A 21,814-nucleotide genomic window follows, 5' to 3' on the forward strand; every position below is an offset into this window, starting at 1 on the left:
ATTGAGGATTGGGGGCAGTTTAGAATTGAGCAAAGGAGGACCGAGAGATTGATTGATCAAAAGGGGAAAAACAAGGTATGATAGTAAAGTTGCAAGGAACATAAAAGCAGACTGTAAAACTATATAACAAGATTAACTAAGACAAACGTAGGTCCCTTATGGTCCAAAACAGGAGAATTTCTAATACAGAACAAGGAAATGGCAGAGCAGTTAAACAACTACTTTAGTTCTGTCTTCATGGAGGAAGGCACAATTAACTTCTCAGAAATGCTGGGAACCAAGGGTCTAGTGAGAAGGAGGAATTGAAGGAAATTGGTTTTGCCAAAACAATATTGCTGGAGATATTAATGGGACTGAAAGCTGGTAAATTCCCAGAGTCAGGTAATCTACATCCCAGGGTGCTAAAGGAGGTGGCCATGAAAATAGTGGTTGTCATCTTCCAAAATACTGTAGCTTCTGGAACAGTCTCGGCAGATTGGAGGGTAGTAAATGTAACTCCACTATTTAAAAACAGAGGGAGAAAACAGTGAATTACAGACCTGTTAGCCTAACATCAGCAGTAGAGAAAATGCTAGAGTCTATCATAAAGCATGTGATGACAGGACTCTTGGAAAATATTAATGGGATTGGACAAAGTCAACATGGATTTATGAAAGGAAAATCATGTTTGACAAACTACAGTTTTTTGAGGACTTAACTAGCAGAATTGATAAGGGAGAACCAGTTAATGTGGTGTATTTGGATTTTCAGAAAGCTTTTGATAAAGTCCCACATAAGAGGTTAGTGTGTAAGATTAAAGCACATGGAATTGGGGGTAATATATTGATTCACAGAATTGTTACGGTGTAGAAGGAGGCTATTTGGCACATCGTGCCTGCACCAGCTCTCTGAGCATTTTGACTTGTTGCCAACCTCTTGCCTTTTCCCCGTAACTCTGCACATTGTTTTTATTTAGATAATTACCCAATTTCCTCTTGAATGCCTCAATTGAACCTGCCTCCATCACACTTCCAGGCAGTGCATTCCAAACCCTAACAACTGGCTGTGTGAAAAAGTTTCTTCTCAACTCGCATTTGCTTCTTTTGCAAAACACTTTAAAACTCTGCCCTCTCAATCCATTTTTGAACAGGAACAGTTACTCCCTATCTACTCTGTCCCGACCCAGCATGATTTTGAAAACTTCTATCAAGCCTTCTCTCCAAGGAAAACAGTCCCAACTTCTCCACTCTTTCCTCATAACTGAAGTGTCTCATCCCTGGAACCATTCTTGTAAATCCCTTCTGCACTCTCTCCAGTGCATTCACATTCTTCCGATAGTGTGGCATCCAGAACTATACACAATGCTCCAGCTGAGGTCTAGCTAGTGTCTTATATAAGCTCAGCATAATCTCCCTGCTCTTGTACTCTGTGCCCCTACTAATGAAGCCTAGAATACTGTATGCTTCAGAAACAGCTCTACCTGTCCTGCCACCTTTAATGACTTATGTACGTATACCCAGGTGTCTCTGCTCCTTTAGAATAGTATCCTTTATTTTATATTGTGTCTCCATGTTCTTCGTACCAAAGTGTACTAGCTCGCATTTCATATTGGCATGTATTGAGAATTGGTTAGCAGGCAGGAAACATAGGGTAGGAATAAGCGGGTCTTCTTCTGAGTAGTAGGCGGTGTCTAGTCGGGTACTGCAGAGATCAGTGCTTGGACCCCAGCTATTCACAATATATATCAATGATTTGGATGAGGGAAACAAATGTAATATTTCCACGTTGCTGATGACACAAAACTTGGTGTGAGTGGTGAAGAGGATGTTAAGAGGATTCAAGGTGATTTAGACAGGTTGAGTGAGTGGGCAAATGCATGGTAGATGCAGTATAATGTGGATAAGTGTGAATTTATCCGCTTCAGTAGAAAAAACAGAATGGTAGAGTGTTATTTAAATAGTGATGGATTGGGAAATGTTGATACACAAAGGGACCTGGGTGCCCTTCTACACCAGTCACTGAAAGCAAGCTAGCAGGTGCAGCAAGCAGTTAAGGTACATGGTATGTTGGCCTTCATTGCGAGAGGATACAAGAGCAAGGATGCCTTGCTGCAGATATACAGGGCCTTGGTGAGACTGCACCTGAAGTATTGTGTGCAGTTTTGGTCTCTACCCAAGAGAGGGTATACTTGCTACAGAGGGAGTGCAGTGGAATTTCTCCAGACTTATTCCTGGGATGGCAGGATTGTTGGATGAGGAGAGATTGGGTCGACTAAGCCTGTATTCACTGGAGTTTAGAAGAATGAGAGGGGATCTCATTGAAACGTATAAAATTCTGATAGCGATGGACAGACTGGATGCGGGGATGATATTTCCTTCGGCTGTGAGTGGGGGCGTCTAGAGCAAGGGGTCACATTCTCAGGCTACAGAGTAGCCGTTTAGGACTGAGATGAGGGGAAACTTCCTTCAATCAGATGGTGGTGAACTTGTGGAATTCTCGACCACAGAAGGCTGTGGAGGACAAGTCACTGAATATATTTAAGAAGGAAATAGTTAGATTTCTGAACTCTAAAGGTGACAAGGGGCATAGGAAGAGAGCGGGAGTACGGCATTGAAATAGAGGATCAGCCATGATCATGTTAAATGGTGGAGCAGGCTTGAAGGGCCAAATGACCTACTCCTATTTTCTATGTTTCTGTTTAGCAAATACATTGTACTTGTTGGATAGGATCAGCTTCTGCAGGTTCCCATATCCCATATCCTCACCTGGGTCCCCCTTTATGCTGCACAGTATTAGTCACACCAATTCCTGTGGCAAACCTGCACATACGAGATGTGACTGAAGGCTTGAGCAAGCTATCCAGAAGCTGCCCCACCCTCCCTAATGTGTCAGAATTTCTCCAACTTGCATTCCAGCCCAGTGACTGAGATGGAGAGATCTGAGACAAGACATCTACTGCAGATGTGTTTACTTGGGGACTGTCTTGCTCTCCGGAAGCTTCCATAACAAAAGTTGTATGCACATGGTTGACTCGAGCTCGCTTGGAAGATTCCAAGTAGTTGGATGGAGGATGATGCAATATAGTGTGGCTTGCTTTTGAAGACACAGCATCTTCATTTGGAGGTACCTGACAGGGAAATGCTAAGTGAGATGTGTTAGCAGTAAGGAAAAGGTGCAGTTGGAGTAGTTGAGGTGGAGCTGGATCTGATCCCACCATTTTCTTTTTAAATAGAGCCACACTTCTGAGGCAGTGACTTAGCAATCGTAGGTTCCTACAATTGCAACCCATGATTGACATGCTTTCTCTGCGTTCTCAATGTAATCAAATTAAGCTGGCAAGATTCAGAGACCAGACAGTAACATTCGGACAAGGAGATACTGGATGCTGGGTCAGGGCGATTTATTAAGCTACAGAAGTTATACTTAACAAACAAAGGCAGTTTGTGTTCTGGATCAGCTAGTTCTTGCTTCCCACTGACTCCAGCGGCTACAGACAGTTTGTTGTGATTTGTTCCTTTGCTCTCCCTGTTATCTTCAAAATCTGTGCCACGAGCTTTTCTGAGTGCTTTCCTTCTATCTATCTAGGGGCTCTTTCTGTGTTGTCATATTCTGATCATTTCTTCTGCCTGTGGAGACTTACTGTCACAACCACCAATCATAACCCCGAATTACTTATGGGCATGTTGAACTTTTAAGTAAGAAGTGTTTTTTTAAAAAATGGACATACCAGCAAAAGCTGGCTAAGACTGTAAAGTAACCACTTGTTGGAAAACTCCTTTGTATTACACTTGACCAACTAGTCAAGAGAATGGAATGTCACACCTAAAAAGGTGTTGAGACCTACTTCAGACAGACATTTCAAAGGAAAGAGATGCAATGCAAAAACTGAACTGTAATCTCCTATGGTTGTGGTGATAATGGAGGTGGATTATCATCTCATCAGAAACCATCTTCTGTTGAGTTATATCCCAGACTTTGGGCATGAACTGAATTGGAAGAAGGCAGTGTCTGGACGAAAGATGTGTTTGTTTCTCCCTTCCAGGAATACACAAGAAAAGGGGTTAAAAGCCAGCTGCAACCCTGGTCTGTGTGCGCTAGTTTTGGTGTTCTGTTCTTGTGCGCTCTGAAGGTCACAGCTGAAGTACATCAACTAGGCATCCCTGTGCTTGCAGGCTTAAAAGTTCTCCCTCCAATTGCTTGGGAAGCAAGTAACAAGTCAACAAAGCCACAGTTGAAAAGGAAATTGGACAATTCCTTTCAGCTAATCTGCAGAATGAAGAATCCTCAAACCAACTGCTCAACTGACAGTCAGCTCTACCGGAACCAACCAACTTAGCTGCAACATTTCACCATCTACTCCTCACCAACAAGCCAGAGACTGATTCGTATATCTTTTTTAACTTTTGTTTCTGGACTTGCTTCTCATTTCTAATCTGTGTGCATCTGTGTTGCGTTTTTATTATTTTTTCTCATGTTTTAGTAGCTAATAAACTCACTCTTTGACTCAAAGTCTGGTTAAATCAGCTCCTTTTAAAACATAAATACATTTGGACTCGTAAAATATGTCCATGAGGGAAGGGATCCTTTTTAAATAAACCTTATTGCGACCAGCTAAGGAGATTGAATGAAAAGGGGGAGGCAGTGCATCTCTCTCTTTACCCCTCCCCCCCCTTCCTCCTCCCTCCTCAAAACCAAGAGCATAACAATTTGGGGGAACCTTGCCTGGGACCTGGTCGTAATATTACATTAACTTTTGATTGTGATCGTGACCCACAGTCACGAGGATTGAGCCACAGTCATGACCCAAACATAAACAATCCATCCATGCATATGGTTTCAATTATCTCAAGCCGTGTAGGCCGTACTCGCACAACTACAATTAACCCTTCATCTACCCAGAAACTAATACAAGATGCACATTAAAAGGGAATTCCTAACCACAGTATTAAAAACTCAGTAGGAAAAGGTTTACTTTTAAATTTATATTTACATTTCCTACATGAGGAAGAACTTCTTCACCCAGAGAGTGGTGGGTATCTGGAATCACTGCCTGGTTTGGTGCTGCAGAAACCCTCAACTCATTTAAAAGGTACCTGGATCTACGCCTGAAATGCTATAACCTGCAAGGCTATGGGCCAGCTGCTGGAAGGTGAGATTAGAATGGTCGGCTAACTTTAAATTTTTCAACCAGTGCAGACATGATGAGCTAATGGCTTCTTTCTGTGCTGTTTCTATGGTTCTTATGACCTACAGCTAATATGAAATCATTCTTGTTGCTATGATGATCCCTCTTATGCTGTGTGGTCTTTACAATGGGCCAGATTTTGCAGTCAGTGGCTTTGCATTTGCATACAGACTTTCTATGGGATAGAGCCAAAAAGTCATTAATGAACAGCACAGTCTGAATCAAGAAGTGCCAATCAGAGTATTGAAATCCATGTCAAATCATGTTCAGGAAGTGAAATAAAGAGGGCAAGAAATATTCGATTGAGAGATGCCACAAAGAAAAGGTTAAAAATCACCAACAATAATAATAGCTGACAAGGAGGCTCTGCACTTATAAAAGTTAGTTTTCAGGGGTGAGATTCAGTATTTGAGATCTACGACATCATTAACAGTACTTGCACTGGAATGGACTAGCCCAACCTTTTATATGGTGCGTTTAGTTTGTATCTGATGTTATGATGCAGCAGGTGTATTTGCCAGGCTGACCAAATCCCTAAGGGAAACTATCACTATGGTTTTCAATTTGTATTCATTATGAGAAGATATGTGTACTGAAGTCAGAATTAAAAATTCCACTACCATTTTTGGAGATTTTAAATGTTGAATTAAAATGTTTATTAACAAAAGAATAGAAAACTTAAACATACAAGATGACAGTTACACAGTTAAATTTAGCCTTATACCATTTCATAAAAGATTTCTATTTAGCTACACCCTCAAACACCCTTTTCCAGGCAACAGCCCCCATAGATTCTTAAGCTGTAAACCATCCTGTAATGTTACTGTAAGGCACCCACTGTTGCTTCTCTCTCACAAGTTTCTCTCTCCCTCTTACTCGACAATGGAAATCCAAGGCTTGTAACAAAACTTTGCTTTCTGGAATGGCCAGACACTTCTCTGGGGTGGCTAGAAGTTGCTTCCTTTGCAGGATTGCCCACACAGCACAGTCTTCAGGATCACATGGCCACACACACCTCATACAGCTTTCAGTTTTTCCATAAATATGTTTTTCCCCCTTTCATCTTTTAAACGCATTGTTTTTAACTTTCTTTTGAAAGTTACCTTTCCTAGAATCTAAAAATCTTTCATGTTGTCTTTATGGCCACTGCTTTCAGGAAAAATAAACTTAATAACTTTGCTTTATTTATTTATGATCTTTGCTGGTTGTAAAACTTCCTTTGTCCTCTTTGAAATTCAATAGCCAAAAATTCACTCCTCATTTATCTCCTAATGCAAATTCCTATTCCTGATGTATATACTGGTAGCTCACCCATCTCCACCTCAAAAATGCCTGCTTTACATCGAACCCTCTGATTTAAACCTTGCAGTTTGACTGTCTTCAGACTAATTAAATTAGTCTCTTACAAACACACACAGACACACACACACATCCCCCTACAAGCCTGCTTCACAGTACCCCACAGTAATATTGGAAAAAATGATATTCTCTTTACACTGAGGTAAGTACAACATCACATTATTTAATGTACTTCAGTGGTGCAATGCTGTAAATACATGGCTTCTAGAGGATCAGTGCAACTTTGTAATAACTTCTTGATTTCTGTGTTTAAATGCACATGTGGTCGCTGGAAGTTACTGTCCAATTTCCATGTAAATGACAGAGTACCGTTGGCCTCATCCTATTTCTGCTGTAAAATCTAGTCCAGTGCATCAGTTAGCAATCCTATTTAATAGTCCTTCCATCTTTTAAGAGTTCTTTTGCTGCAGACATCTGAATCCGATTTTAAGTACCAGGCTCTTAGTTTATCAGCTGAATTTTTACTACACTATTCCAGTTAATAGGTGAGTATACCAACCTTTTTTTTTCGTTCGTAGGAGGGGTGTGTCACTGGGCTAGGCTAGCATTTATTGCCCATCCCCAATTGCCCTTGAGAACTGAGTGACTTGCCAGGCAATTTCAGAGGGCATTTAAGAGTCAATCACATTGCTGTGGATCTTGTGTTTGTAGGTTAGACCAGGTAGGGATGGCAAATTTCCTTCCCTAAAGGATATTAGTGAACCAGATGGGTTTTTACAACAATAGGTGATAGTTTCATGATCATCATTAGGCTTATTCTGCATTTCCACTGCGCAAGTGAGATCCCTTGGCTTTCTCCCTTCAACACCCCTGCACGTTGTCACCAACTGCTTATTGTGCCTTTTACATGGAAAACATGGCATGGTATTCACTTCCTTAACTGCTTTTCATTCTTTATTTTTCATATGCCTTCTGGCTATCTTGCCTTATCTTTAGCACGTGTGGCATACCTCTTGTTTCTCCCAACAAACTGCTAGCGAGTAATGTCTTCTATAAGCGACTTCCTAAATTGCCCCCCGCCCCTGCAGAATTAGCTTGTGTTTTATAGGAGGAAATGTTTATTGGGGTTTTTAGATTGAATACCAATGTTTTGTCTGACCTACCTGTCCTTACATAGTATGTCTCCAGTTTTTTTCTAGCTCCTACCTATCTCTGAAGTCAAACATATGAACTTGTAATTCCCCAGTTCACCAAATGGGTCTCCCACCGTTCCAGTGAGCTGTTATATGTAGAGAATGAGGCTCAAAGTACAGCTTCCATTTCTTTTAGCACCCTTGAGCGAATGCCAGCATAACCAGCAGTCTGATCTATATTGAGACTCTTTCTTCAACCTCTTATTAACTTAACAATTTGCCCACTTAATTTTTTGACGCTCAAAATTGTGAATCAAAACTAATAACACAAGTGTGGTGAAGGAGTGAGTGGCATCGACAAGATTTCTAATATATTACTCGTGGGTCACCTCTAGTCTTGCTTAATAGTTGGAGGTTGCAAGTGAGGGGGCTCATGTGTGACATGGGAGGTGATTGGATAGTTTCCCTGTTAACCCCCTCAACACCACACTGCTTAATGTAAGTGATTGTGATTAATTTTATGTGCAGAATTTGTATCTAGCCATTCTTCATTCAATCCATTTTGACGGAGAAATCACCCTTTATCAAAAGTTGATGCAGTTTTGGTCGTGAGTTGTGTGTGCTGTTGTTTGTATAGACTTTGTAGACTGCTTTCGGCGTTGCTGTTTAAACAGACTTGTTAGCTGAGTGAATAGAATTTTCTGTAAAATGCACTGCTGAGTCCTGCCTGCAATTGTTTGGCTGACCTAGTGCAATTTATTGGCACAGCTCATTGGCAGACAGTGTCAATCGACACACTTTTTCCCCCCTCTTTCCTATTCCACTCCCCCACACTCTTCATTGTTGTTGTTTCCTTTGGGTGAGATGTTAACGTAAGGGGGTGGGGAAGGGATGGAGGTGGTTGCTGAAGCTGAAGACCTCAATTTTTGGGTGTTAGACGTAAGTTGGATTGTTTGGTGGCTCCTATTGCATGTGTGCATTTTGAGCAGATGCACGTTTATTTTACATTTTGTTCAAAACTTAGGCAACAGAATTAGCTCAATTTGTGGGGGAAATAGGTGAATCTAGTGGTGTGATGGATCTGTGAGGAGGTATGTCATAAAAATTCACATTGACCCCATCTATAGAAAAGACAAAGCAAGATGGTAGGTAAATGCACCAGTTGAAGCTGTGGTTTTGTTATTTGCTATTATTGGGTAGGGCGGGAAGGGGCAGTTTACTACTCTGGGTTGCGATTCTGAGCTTTGCTAGTGCCGAAGGCAGGTCCTGGTAGAATAGAATGCAAGTTCAAGTTTGTTTGCTATGTTAAATGCCCACTGTGCCACAGCAGTGAAGCATGGCAAGCTGAGTTTTTTGGGGATCCCAAATCAATACTGTGCCACAGAGGTTTCTCACAGCCACTAAATGACTCAAAGCAGTGGTATCATAGGTGTCCTGAAACTGTTCCCTTTATCAGTCAGGAAGTTAAAGGATGGTCATTTCATTTGTGAAACCAGTCAGGCAGCTTTAGACATGGTTCATTAAGGTAGCTTGAAAGCTGCTTTATGGCCCTGATGGTGGCTTAAGTGTCATGCATTTCAAAGAAATGTAAACCGAGGTAGGAATTTATCTCATCAGAAAGTATGTAAATTGACCATCCATAATTTTCAACAAACCTGTTAAATTTTGCACATTTTGAAGGACCTAGTTGATGCTGTTTAAGAGGACGTTAATTTTGAATCCTGCAATGGATTTACTGGTAAAATTAAAGGCACAAAAAGAGAAACCCCTTAGTCTTGGAAACAGAAAATGCTGGAAAGAAATTCAGGTTAAGCAGCATCTGTGTAGACAGAAAAAGTTAACATTTCAGGCCTGTGACCTTTTATCAGATCTGGGAAAAATTCGAGATGTAATAGATTTTGAGCAAGGGGTATGTGGGACCAGGATTAAAGGAAGGCTTCTGATAGGGTCGAAGACAGGAAAGATTGAATGACAGAAAAGTTAATTCTCCAGCCAGCGGGAGTGGAGATGGACAGGAAAAGAAACAAAGAAACAAAAGATCTGCCAAGAGCAGGTGTGCTGCTAACTGAAGAAAAAATGAAACAAGTGAAGGAAACAGAGAATAGAGTTCATTGTTGAAATTGTTGAACTCCAGTGTTGCATCCAGAAGACTGTAAAGTGCCTGATTGAAAGATGAGTAGCTGTTTTGTCTGGCGGACTGAATTTTACTATGCAGAGGCTGAACACCAACTCTCCGACGTTACTTCTCCCTCCTCGTGGACCATGACGCCACCACCGAGCATCAGACCATTGTTTCCGGAACAATCACTGATCTCACCTCCTCTAGTGATCTTCCCTCACCTGCTTTCCACCTCATAGCTCCCCAACTCTGTACAGCTTTCTTCTACCTCCTTCCCAAGATTCATAAGCAGGACTGCCCTGGTAGACCAATTGTTTCAGTCTGTTCCTGCCCTATTGAACTGATTTCTTCCTATCTGAATTCTATTTTTTCTCCCCTTGTCCAGTCTTTCCTATCTACATTTGTGACTCTTCTAATGCCCTCTGTCACTTTAAAATTTCACAATTCTCTGGCCATAACCACCACCTCTTTATCATGGACGTCCAATCTCCTTACACCTACATTCCCTCAATTCTTTTTCAAGTACATTGATGGCTATGTTGGTGCCATTCCCTACCCGTGCCCTGAATTGGAAGACTTCTTCAAATTTGCTTTCAATTTCCACCCTTCTCTGTTTCACATGTCCCATCTTTGACTCTTCCCTTCTTTGACTTCTCTGTCTTAATTTCTAGTGATAGGCTATCAACTGATTTTCATTATAAACCCACAGATTCCCACAGCTACCTCGACTACACTTTCTCACACCCTACACCCCATTCTCCCAGTTCCTCGGTCTCTTGTAGCTTCTGTTCTGATGGTACAACCTTCCACCCAACCAAGTGTCCCGCTGGCCCACCGTGGTTCACGAGGCTCTTGGCCACATCTGCTACGTTTACTGCACCTGCTCTCACCCAATCCCCTTCCTCCCAGAACCACGATAGGGTTTCCCTTGTGCTCACCTTATACCCCACCAACCTCCATGTTCAGTGGATCATTTTGAACCATTACTACCACCTTCAATGTGATGCCACCACCAAACCCATCTTCCCCTCCCTTTCGTGATGTCAAAGGATTTGTATCTCCTGTGACACCCTGGTCCATTCACTGGTCACCCCCAACACTCCATCCCTTTCCCATGGAACCTTTCCATACAAATGCAGGAGATGTAACACCTGTCCTTTCACCTCATCTCCCCTCACTGTCCAAGGCCCCAACCATCTCTTCCAGGTGAACCAACGATTTACTTGTGCTTCTTTCAATCTAGTCTACTGTATTCGCTGCTTACAATGTGGCTCCCGCTACATTGGGGAAATCAATTTCAGATTGGGTAACCACTTTGCGGAACAGCTTCATTTTGTCTGCAAGCATGACCCTGAGCTTCCAGTGGCCTATCATTTTAATTCTCTGCTTTGCTCTCATGCTGACGTCTTGTTCCTTGGCCTGCTGCATCGTTCCAGTAAGGCTCAATGGAAGCTTCAGGAACAGTACCCGAATTTTCAGTTGGGCACTTTACAGCCTTCTGGACTCAACACTGAGTTCAACAATTTCAGACTGTGACCCCTATCCACAGTTTGCTTTCCTTCGTTTCGTTTTCTTCCTTTTTTCTTTTAAACAGCACACCTGCTCTAGGCACATTGTTTCTTTGTTTTTCTCGCCCCAGCTCTATTCCTTTTGGCCCTGAAAGGCTAAATTTTCTGCCATTCAATCTCACCTTTCTTTCACCCTATCACGGATCTTCCTTTTTCCCTTTTATTTCACCCACCCCTTGCTCAAAACTCTGACATCTGACTTTTCCCAGAGCTGATGAAAGGTTACAGATGTGAAATGTCAACTGTCTTTCTCTCTCTACCCAGATGCTGCCTAATCCGAGCTTTTTTCTAGCATTTTCTGTTTTTATTTTAGATTTCTAGCATCCAGTGTTCCGCTTTTCAGTCCCTTAGTCTTAAGTAAGAAATTAAACAAAGGTTAGCCTGAACTTATGACTTATTCAGGCCAAATTTTTGACATTTGTTGTACCCATAGGATAGGTTCCTACTATCTATTCATGCTATGTCTACACAGCACTGGTGTGGGTTTGCAGAGGTTGGTGTTACCACCGGGTTAGGATCAGTGAGCTGTCTCCTCTCCCTGTCCTACTCCTGGGTTTGTTACAACAGTTTGAATTTTTAAGAGGCTGGTTCGATTTGTACTTCACTGTGTATAGCTCGGTGTAAGGATTAAGTCAGCCAGATTCATTGAGTTAAAAAGTAAGGAATTAGTTTTATTACTAAAACTCGCACAGGTAAAGATACAGAAAATATCAATAAAAGGTTAAAAATGTATGCACATGTCTATCTTCCCACTAATGCAAAAAAACACGCAAACGAGGAACATAAGAGCAGGAGTAGGCCATTCGGCCTGTCAATCCTGCACCGCCATTCAAATAGATCATAACATTGAGGTAGATGGTCAGCCATTTTTCCCCACTATCCCCATATCTCTTGATGTCATTAGTATGCAGAAATCTATCGATTTATGTTTTGAACATGCTCAGTGATTGATCTTCCACAGCCCTCTGGGGTAGAGAATTCCAAAGATTCACCACCTTCTGAGTGAAGAAATTCCTCCTCATCTCATCTTAAATGGCCTCCCCTTATTGTGCAACTGTGTCCCCTGGTTCTAGACTAACCAGCCATGGGAAGCATCTACCCTGTCACACCCTGTTTAAAAAAAAATGTTATAAGTTTCAAAGAGATCACCTCTCATTCTTCAAAACTCCAGAAAATATAGGCCCAGTTTCCTCGATCTCTCCCCATAAAACAATTCGGCCATCCTATGGATTAGTCCGGTGAACCTCTGTTGCACACCCTCTATGACAAGTATGCCCTTCCTTATATAAGGAGACCAGAACTGTACATCGTACTCCCCAGATGTGGTCTCACTAAGGCTGTATACAATTGCAGCAAGACATCTTTACTCCTGTACTCCAATATCCTCCATTTGCCTTCCTAAAAGCATGTAGGTGCAGCAAGCAAGCTTTAATAAATGACCCATGACCAAAGACACCCAGGTCCCTTTGAATATCAACAATTCACAACCTCTCACCGTTTAAGAAATACTCTGCCTTTCTGTTTTTTCTACCAAAGTGGATAACTTAACACTTATTCACATTATATTCTATCTGCCATATTCTTCCCCATTCACTTAGCCTGTCCAAATCCCTTTGAAACCTCTTTGCATCCTCCTCACAACTTACGTTTCTACCTAGTTTTGTATCATCAAATTTGGAAATATCACATTTGGTCCCCACATCCAAATCACTTATGTAGAATGTGAACGGCTGTGACCCAAGCACTGATCCTTGCGATAGCCTAAACATAACAGCATATCATTCCAAGAATGACCCATTTATTCCTACTGTTTTGTCTGTTAATGAATTCTCAACCCATACCTACTATATTACCCCCAGCCCCATGTGCTGTCATTTTGCTTTCTAACCTGTGTGGGACCTTAATAGCCTTCTAAAAATCCAAATACAGCACATCCACTGGTTCTCCTGTATATCTGCTGCAAGTAACACCTCAAAAAACCCCACAGGTTTGTCAAACATGATTTCCCTTTCATTGACTCTGCCAATCATATTTTTTCCAAGTGTCCAGTTATCACAGCCTCTATAATAGATTCTAACATTTTTCCTACTGCTGATGTCAGACTAACAGCTCTGTAGTTCTGTTTTCTCTCTCCCTCCCTTCTCAAATAATGGGGTCACCTTTACTACTTTCCAGTCTGCAGGATCCTTTCCAGAATCTGAAATTTTGAAAGATAACCACCAAGCATCCACTATCTCTATAACCACCTCCTTCAGCACTCTAGGATGTAGCTTGTCTGATACAGGCGATTTATCAGCCTACAATCACGTTAATTTTTCAGGTATTACCTCCTATTTTATTAATTTCTTTCAGTTCCTCATTTTCACAGGTCTTTTGATTCCATAGTATTTCTGGGAGATTTTCTGTACCTTCCTCTGAAGGCAGAAAGCAATTGTTTCATTTCTGCACCATTTCCCTATTCTCCATTTATAAATCCTCCTGTCTCCACTGCAGTGAATCCACATTCGTCCTAGATAACCTTTTCCTTTTCACATGCTTAAAGAAGCTTTTACAAGTCCGCCTTTGTTTCTTGCTAGCCTGCATTCATATCCCCTCTACCCTTTCATTATCAGTTTCTGGGTCCTCTTTTGCTGGCTTCTAAGTTGCTCCCAAGCTTCAAATTAACCACCTTTCCTGGTAACCTTCGAGCACCTCCTTCAATTTAATTGAATCTTTAACTTATTTTGTCAGCCACAGTTGATTCACATTTCCTGTTGGATTTTTGTCTAGAGGAATGTATATTTGTAGACCATGTAATATGACTTTAAATAGTAGACATTGCTTGTTTACTGTCAAATCTTTTAATGTATTTTCCAATCCACCATAGCCATTTTGCCCCTCATACCGTCGTAGTTTCCTTTGTTCAGATTTTAAGACCCTAGCTTCAGAATGAACTATATTGCATTCAAAATTCTATCATATTGTCACTATTTCCTAAAGGCTCCTATACAGCAAGGCTATTAATTTGCCCTTTCTCATTATACAACATTAAATCTAAAATAGCCCAATCCCCAGTTGGCTGTTCAATGTACCAGTGTACTGCTCCAGAATCCCATCTTGTGTACACTGCAGGAGTTCACCTTCCACAGCTTGGTGTGAATTAGGTTTACCCAGTCTATATGTAAATTGAAGTCATTCATTATTACTGTATTTCCTATTTTACACGCAGCTCTAATTTTCTAATTTATACCATGTCCAACATTACTACTACAACTTGGTGGCCTATAAACAGCACCTGAAGATGTTTGCTGCCCCTCACTCTTTCTCAGCTCCACCCAAACTGATTCTACATCTTGACCCTTCGAACTAAGGTCCTCTCTCACTAATGCACTAATCTCGTTCTTTATTGACAGCATCACCCCACCCCTTCCTTTTTGCCCACCCTTCCTAAATGAATATCCTTGACTATTCAGTTCCCAGTCGCGGTCACCCTTAATTACATCTCTGTAATGGCAAATAAATCATACCCATTTATCTCTGTGCCTTCAAATCATCTACCTTGTGAATGCTGTATGCATCCAGAGTGCCCTTAACTTTATTGTTTGAACATTATTCTGCATTCTGATCCTATCTGATGCTTCCCTTCGATTTATCTGCCTTCTAAGGTCGCTTACTATTTTTCTACTTCCTGTTACCAGTTTTGCTTCCCTCTCATCTTAGCTTCCTCTCGAGTTGCCTCTGCCAATCAAGTTTAAACCCTCCCCAAAAGTACTAGCAAATCTGCCTGTGAGGATGTTCATCTCGGTCCTGCTAAGGTGCAACACATCCATCTTGTACCGCTTCTGCCTGCCCCAGATCTGGTCCCAATGCCTCAGAAATCTGATGCTCTCCCTCCTACACCAGTTCTCCATTTACGTGTTCAATGACTCAATCCTCTTATTCCTATGTTCACCACGTGGCACTGAGAGTAATCTGAGATTACACTAGGCATGCACAAAAAGAAATAAAACTTTACAGATGTCAAAGCTTGGCCAAGTTTTTAAACAAAAGGTGAACTCAGAAAAATGATTTACGGATTGTCCAAATGCTTGTTTGCAGCTAGACAGTCACTTTCCACGGCAGTTGCTTGTACTTTTGGTTTCTCACAGAAAGCACTTGCTGAGACTTACACCTCTGTGTCTGCACCATTGGCTGAACTGTCCCAATCATCTGGTTGAGGGTATACAAGGCATATACAAGGCATTCTCAACAGGTTTAGTACTGGTTTTCTGCTGAGAGTGTGGAGATGTTGGATGTACAAATGTTCTGTTTGCAGTACATGCAGCATTAAGAATCGGCTTAGATATTGCATACGGTGGTGGCAGTCCCTTCTTACAATCGTAAATTTTCATTATTGCAGTTCTAGGCAAGAGGATTCATCACATCTCACATCCCATCTTTGACATTGACAGCACGGGAGTGGGGAGATTGCTTTGATTTGGCATCGCTGCAGAGGATGAATATTGGATTTGGTAGAACTACACTTAGGAGGGTCTTGATAACTGGGAGAAATAGGAGAGGAGAAGCTGCAGGCTGAGAAATATTGGATATGATTTACTGGTAAATTCCTGGTATTTCATTGAGTGGAGGGACAGGTATGGAGTGGGATGGCTGAACCAGCTTGAAACTTTCTAAGAGATAGTTACAAATGCAAAATTTGAAATTTGGTTTCTGGAAAGGTATCTGTTTAACTTTTTCAATCTGTCTCTCATTGTCTCCCTCCTCCTCACAGTCTCAGCTTAATATACTTTACAAAACAATCAGAGATTTTTGGAGTGAAGCGACCATGCTATTGTTTGGCTAGCAAAGTAGCAGTAGATTCATCCTGGGGAGAATGTTTACATTTACATTTTTGGATTGCAAAATCAGCCTTCAGCAAAGAGTAATAGTTTTGCTATGAGTGAGGCAAGTACCTTGAAGTGAAAACTGCAGTAAGGAAGACGTTAAAAGACGCAGCAATTTTGTGAATAAATTTAATCATTGAGGAGTACTACAGTATTAAAAATATATTATCATTCTTTGAAAATTATAATGAATTGGATTTGGTAGAATACACTTATTTATCACTGAAAAAATAAACAGACACCTTTTTGTCAACCCATTTTGAGTATTGTAATTGGTTTATCGGGAGAGATGGAGGCATAGTGATAAAATCACTAGACAAGTAATCCAGAAGCCTTGGTTAATGCTCTGGGATCAAGAGTTCAAATCCCATCACTTCAGCTGGTGGAACTTAATTTCAATTAATAAATCTGGAATATAAATAGTCTCAGTAATGGTGACCATGAAGCTGTCATTGATTGTTGCAAAAAAAACATCTGATTCATTAATTCACCTTGGGGAAGGAAATCTCCCATCCTTACTTGGCCTGGCCTACTTGTGACTCCAGACCCACAGCAAAGTGGTTGACTCAGAAAAGGCCAAGCAAGCCACTCAGTTCAAGAGCAGTTAGAAATGGGCACAAATGCTGGCCTCGCCAGCAATGCCTCATTCCCATGAAATAATGAAATAATCAAGAAACCATGACAGTGATGATTTACAAGAAAAATGAAAGCAAGTGGTAAGTAAGCTATCCAGATAAATTTGTGTAAGATATGTGCACTGGCTGGCGCTCCCTGGTATGGCACATTTATCTTGCGTTGAGTCTCAGACTCTCTTTTTATATATAATGGTCATGCTTCATCATATAACAATGTAATATCAGGGACGACTCGAAACGTCAACTCTTTTCTTCTCCGCCGATGCTGCCAGACCTGCTGAGTTTTTCCAGGTAATTCTGTTTTTGTTTTGGATTTCCAGCATCTGCAGTTTTTTTGTTAATATCAAGGACACTGGTTTCATAAGTCAACTTGACTTTTTGGTTACATGGCATTGTGTTTCGCGAATTGGTTTCTAAAGTGGATCCATTTTGTTGTGAAGACCTCAAATAATCTAGGCCAATGGGTTTAATTGTCGTTTATGTATTTTTATCATTTTCCTTTTTTGAAATCAAATATAAAATATTATGGTACGCAAGATGCAAGAACTTTATGGCTGGGCAAAGCTGTGCAGAAACTGGTTAGTGGACTCAGGCTGGAAGGGAATTGGAATACATTAATACAGAGAAACTGGTACAAACGGGTTTACCAAAAAATCTGTCCCAAATAACTTGCATTATAATAGAGATCAAACACTTACCGATTATGAACTAAGGACAGCTTTTGTTCCGCCCAGTATTTATAATTGAAAACATCAGGCGTTGCAAGTAAGTGTGAGATGACAGCTTTTGTGAAATGGAGATCCATGTCCCAGCATACATAGTCATAGAGAAGTTGACACCCCCGTCCACCCGCTATATGTGAACGTTTGCTTGCAAAGTGTTGTCACCAGGATGGGGGAGTTTCTCTGCTGCTATGAATGCTAGGTAAAAAGATTGCCATTACACAAAGGCTGGGAACTGCCAAACACTGGGTTGGAGCAGAGTCTGAAATGGCAGTTGAGGGGGTGAGGTGGGGGAAGGAGAAGGAAGGAGATGCTGAAATCATGACTTGGTTGAGCAGAGGTGGGGGAAGAAGAGGGCATGTTAAAGTTCACTTCCTTCAAATAAAAGGTGTTACTCTGGGTACCCTCATGGTTCCCAGTTATATCTATCTTTTTGTGAGATATGTGGAACATTCAGTATTCCAATCCTTCTCAGGCCACTCCCTCATCTCTTTCTGGTACATTGATGACTGTTTCGTGCTGCCTCCCATTTTTTTGCATGAACTGGAAAACTTCATTGACTTTATTTCCAATTTCTACCATTCCCTCACTTTCAGCCTGGACCATCGTTGATTCTCCCTTTCCTCAACTTCTGTTTCCATCTCAGAAGATAGGCAATGATTAACAAATGGCTTCTGAAACCTACTGGTAAATTAGCAGTAATTTATTGTCTGGCTTCCAATGGAAAGGAACGCTGTTTGGGATGACATATCGGAAACCTGGGGGATTGCACTGTGTACAGTTTTACAGGCATTAATTTAGTTACTCTTGTGTAAAACATTTTGGCCTTTAGGTTAAATTGTGTTTGTCCATCATCTTTATTTAAAAATATTTTGAGAGCAGTGTCTGGATCATGTGGGTATGGTTTCAAACTCCTAATAATTGCCTTTTTTTCTGTTGCAGTTCCTGTGCTCCTGTGGTGTAGGATCTGCATAGGTTAAAGATATTGTGCCAAGGACCTTAAACATCTGGCTGATTATGACTCAACTTTGAGAGAAGTGATGAATCCTCTTGCCCAGAACTGCAATAATGAAAATTTACGACTGTAAGAAGGGACTTCCACCACCGTATCCAATATCTAAGCCGATTCTTAATGTTGCATGTGCGGCAAACAGAACATTTGTACATCCAACACCCCCACACACTCAGCAGAACACCAGTACTAAACCTATTGAGAATGCCTTGCATACCCTCAACCAGATGATTGGGACAGTTCAGCCAATGGCGCAGACACAGGGGTACAAGTCTCAGCAAGTGCTTTCTGTTGTTAAAGCTAACTCACAAGCACAAAACACTTTAATCCATGAAGTTGTTTCACAATCAACGTCTCAAACTATTGCTGCTCCAGGGAAGAGGCAAGCCACAATACTTGCCAAAGACAATTCTTTAACCAGTAAAAGAGTCCAACAGCTTGCTCTAAATGGACTTGTATGGATGACCACTGCTACTACTGGACAAACTGTTCAGACTGATGTCCACAATATCCATTCTGCTAGGGTAATGCAAACCTTTAATCCAGTGGTAGCTTATCAAAGACAAAATGTTGGGCATTCATCTAAAATGCTAATTTCAGTGACATCTGAAAATGGAAGTGTACCTCAAATCTTAAAAGACCAAGAACATATCAATGTTTCTGAATCCCAAGGAAGTTGTAGCTCATCTCTTGGTGCAATGGCAAATAGTTTCGTGAAATGTAATGACCAGATACAAATTCAAGCAGCTTATGGGAAGGTTGGTGCAGATCAAGATCAGTGCAGAGCACCTTCAGCTGTAGCCAGTGGCACATCTGTTCAGCTTTGCCAGGGAAACTGGCCGACCCTTACAAATTGTGTTTCTCGACCTATCGTCACCAATGGAACACAAGAAAGAGCTAGCTCTTCCCGTGGTGGTTTGCAGGTTTCTGAACGGACAGGTCCATCAGTTTGTTTGAGTTCGCAACCCACTGTACAGCACACTACTACTAATTCTTGGTTTTCACCAGCAAATTCAAATGGGCAAAAGAGAATGGTGCTTGCACGGGTTACTCCAATGTCTCATGACTGGAAAAACTTGCAGCAAAATCCACATACTTTTCAATGTACTGACACTTATAACGTGAAGAACTTGCATGTTGAAGACACTCAGTTACTTAAATTAAGTGATCAGAATAGAGCATTAGAAGATGCCAATTCAACTTTGGAAAAGCCAGTTGAAAAGAAAAGCCAAGCTACTCAGTCATCCACTACAGAGATAAATGCACAGAGAAACACTCCCCTTGCACCAGCTATACCTCCTCTCACTTTTAAGCCAAGTTTATACAGGCAACAAAATGTACACAATATTCACTTCCTTTACACGCCTTCAACTATGAATGAACAGAGCATTATAACTTCTCCGATATCTTCAGACGTAAATGCCCAACACAAAGTAATATCCTCAGGAAATCACATTTCAACTGCTAATGTAAGTTCACAGAATACAATTTCTGCGGCTTCACAGTTATCCCCTTTGTCTGTTGGACATTGTAACTTTGGAGTTTCATCAATAGACGGTTCAAATTCAATCATCCAACAGACTGTGACTACATCTGCAGTTGAAATGGGGGCTTTGTATAACAGCAGTGATCATCAGAATAGCCTGTTACCTTCAAATCCTCATTCTATGAATGTGCTATACTCGGCAATCAAATTAGCATCTAAAGATGTAGGTAAACAAACCATTCAACTTGTTTCTTCAGGTTCTAGTTCTCCTGCAGCGTTCAGCAGTGACAACTCTGTACTCTCTCCTGTTCAACTTGTATCCAGAGGAGACTATGGGAAGCAGAATACTCCAGGCCTTGTACTTGTGATTCCACCTTCAGTGGTTATGCAGAATTGCCAGAATATGGAGGCTACTTCTGTTTGTAGCCCCTCTACAACATTGACTCAAGAAAAGCATATGCCGGTAAGGCTTACCGAATTCCAAGGTGAAACTTCTAATTCAGTTGTGGAAGTGCTTTCTTCAGTGTCGGAGAAATCTAAAGCGGCATTGTCATCAGCTGCTAGTCCATCGAGCTGCACTGGGCAACAATGTGAAAAAATGTTGGGTATCAGCTCATCAACTGTAGGAGGATTTATTGAGCAGCAGACAAATTGTGTGAATGCACTGCTGGAACCCAATCAGAAGACTTCAACTGGTGTGTTGTCGTCTTCCACTGAGTTAAATGGGAAAAAAAGGAACCTAATTTTGGATGCAGGAATATTGTCTAAAGACTCCAGTATCCAACATGATCTGACACCTTGTGATAGTCAGAAAAATGTGACTGATAGTCCGCCTCAAAAAAGGTTTATAACTTCCGTGGAAGATGCTTTAAAGGATGTAAGTGGTTGTAAAAGTGCACCTTTACCTGTTAATAAGAAAACGGCAAACTCTTCAGAACTGATAACATGCAGAGAAAGCTCTGCTAAAAATGAGGCTACAATTGCTGATCAAACTGTTAGAGATGATACATTTCAACCTGGGATTTGTATCACTGGTGTGTTTTCACTTGGAGACAATACTGGATTGTGGAGGTCTGTTCAACGGAACTCGCCTTGCCCTTTGGTTGATCTAACTAGCTCCTCAACAGAGGAAGTGAGTGATTCATCTTCAATAAAAGAATCAACAACTGAAAAATCTAGTTTGAAAGACAAAGAAAGTCACAAAAATTGTGACACGCTTGTTGTGAAGGAAAATCCACAATTGATATCGGTGCTTCCACCTAATTTAGAAAGCAGACAATGCTCTTCCGTAAAAGAATCTGCTAAAATGGAAAATACGCAATCCATATTGGGAAGTTCACTGGAAAAAAATAATAGTCAACTGACCTCTGATTCTAATGAAGTTGGAGCTAACATTTTAATAGATCTAACTGGAGGCAAAGGCAATTTTACTGAACCTCCGCTGACTGATTCAGTGTTACCATTTGATTTGAAAGAGCAGGACGCAAAATTAGTTTCTGACCAGAGTATCTTGACTGTTGAAATTAATAACCCATCTCCTTTAAAGTTTTTAGATCAGGAAACTCAGGATCTTGATGATTTGTTGCATTCAATTGACACAGAAATTGAAACTTTACTAAATTTCTGGAATCCTTATCCTCCCACAATTGCATATGGCAACACTCAGAAGTTGGCTTGCAAACACTATAGTCTACAAGGAGAAACTTGTGATTGTAAATTACCAAACATTGAAGAAGCACAAATGCCAGATGAAGGTGATAAAGCTGGCCTGCATGAGGATTCAGATTGTAACGAGTCTTACAACATAAAGGTAC

At 41.1% G+C, this 21,814-nt stretch overlaps 1 protein-coding gene across 3 annotated transcripts in view; it reads left to right on the plus strand.

Annotated features, from left to right (window-relative positions):
* The window catches only part of LOC121293302, a 97,986-nt gene that overhangs the window by 47,864 nt on the left and 28,308 nt on the right, over positions 1-21,814 (plus strand). For 2 of the 3 annotated variants that reach the window (XR_005946480.1, XM_041216210.1), the window contains exon 1: positions 18,598-21,810. Coding sequence is in view for 1 of the 3 variants with exons in the window: in XM_041216210.1 (XP_041072144.1) it covers positions 18,742-21,810 (3,069 nt within the window). In the remaining 2 variants the exon portion in view is untranslated. The other variant, XR_005946483.1, reaches the window with a different exon arrangement.

This window comes from Carcharodon carcharias, chromosome 21 (genome assembly GCF_017639515.1).
Source record: "Carcharodon carcharias isolate sCarCar2 chromosome 21, sCarCar2.pri, whole genome shotgun sequence".
Lineage (NCBI taxonomy): Eukaryota > Metazoa > Chordata > Chondrichthyes > Lamniformes > Lamnidae > Carcharodon > Carcharodon carcharias.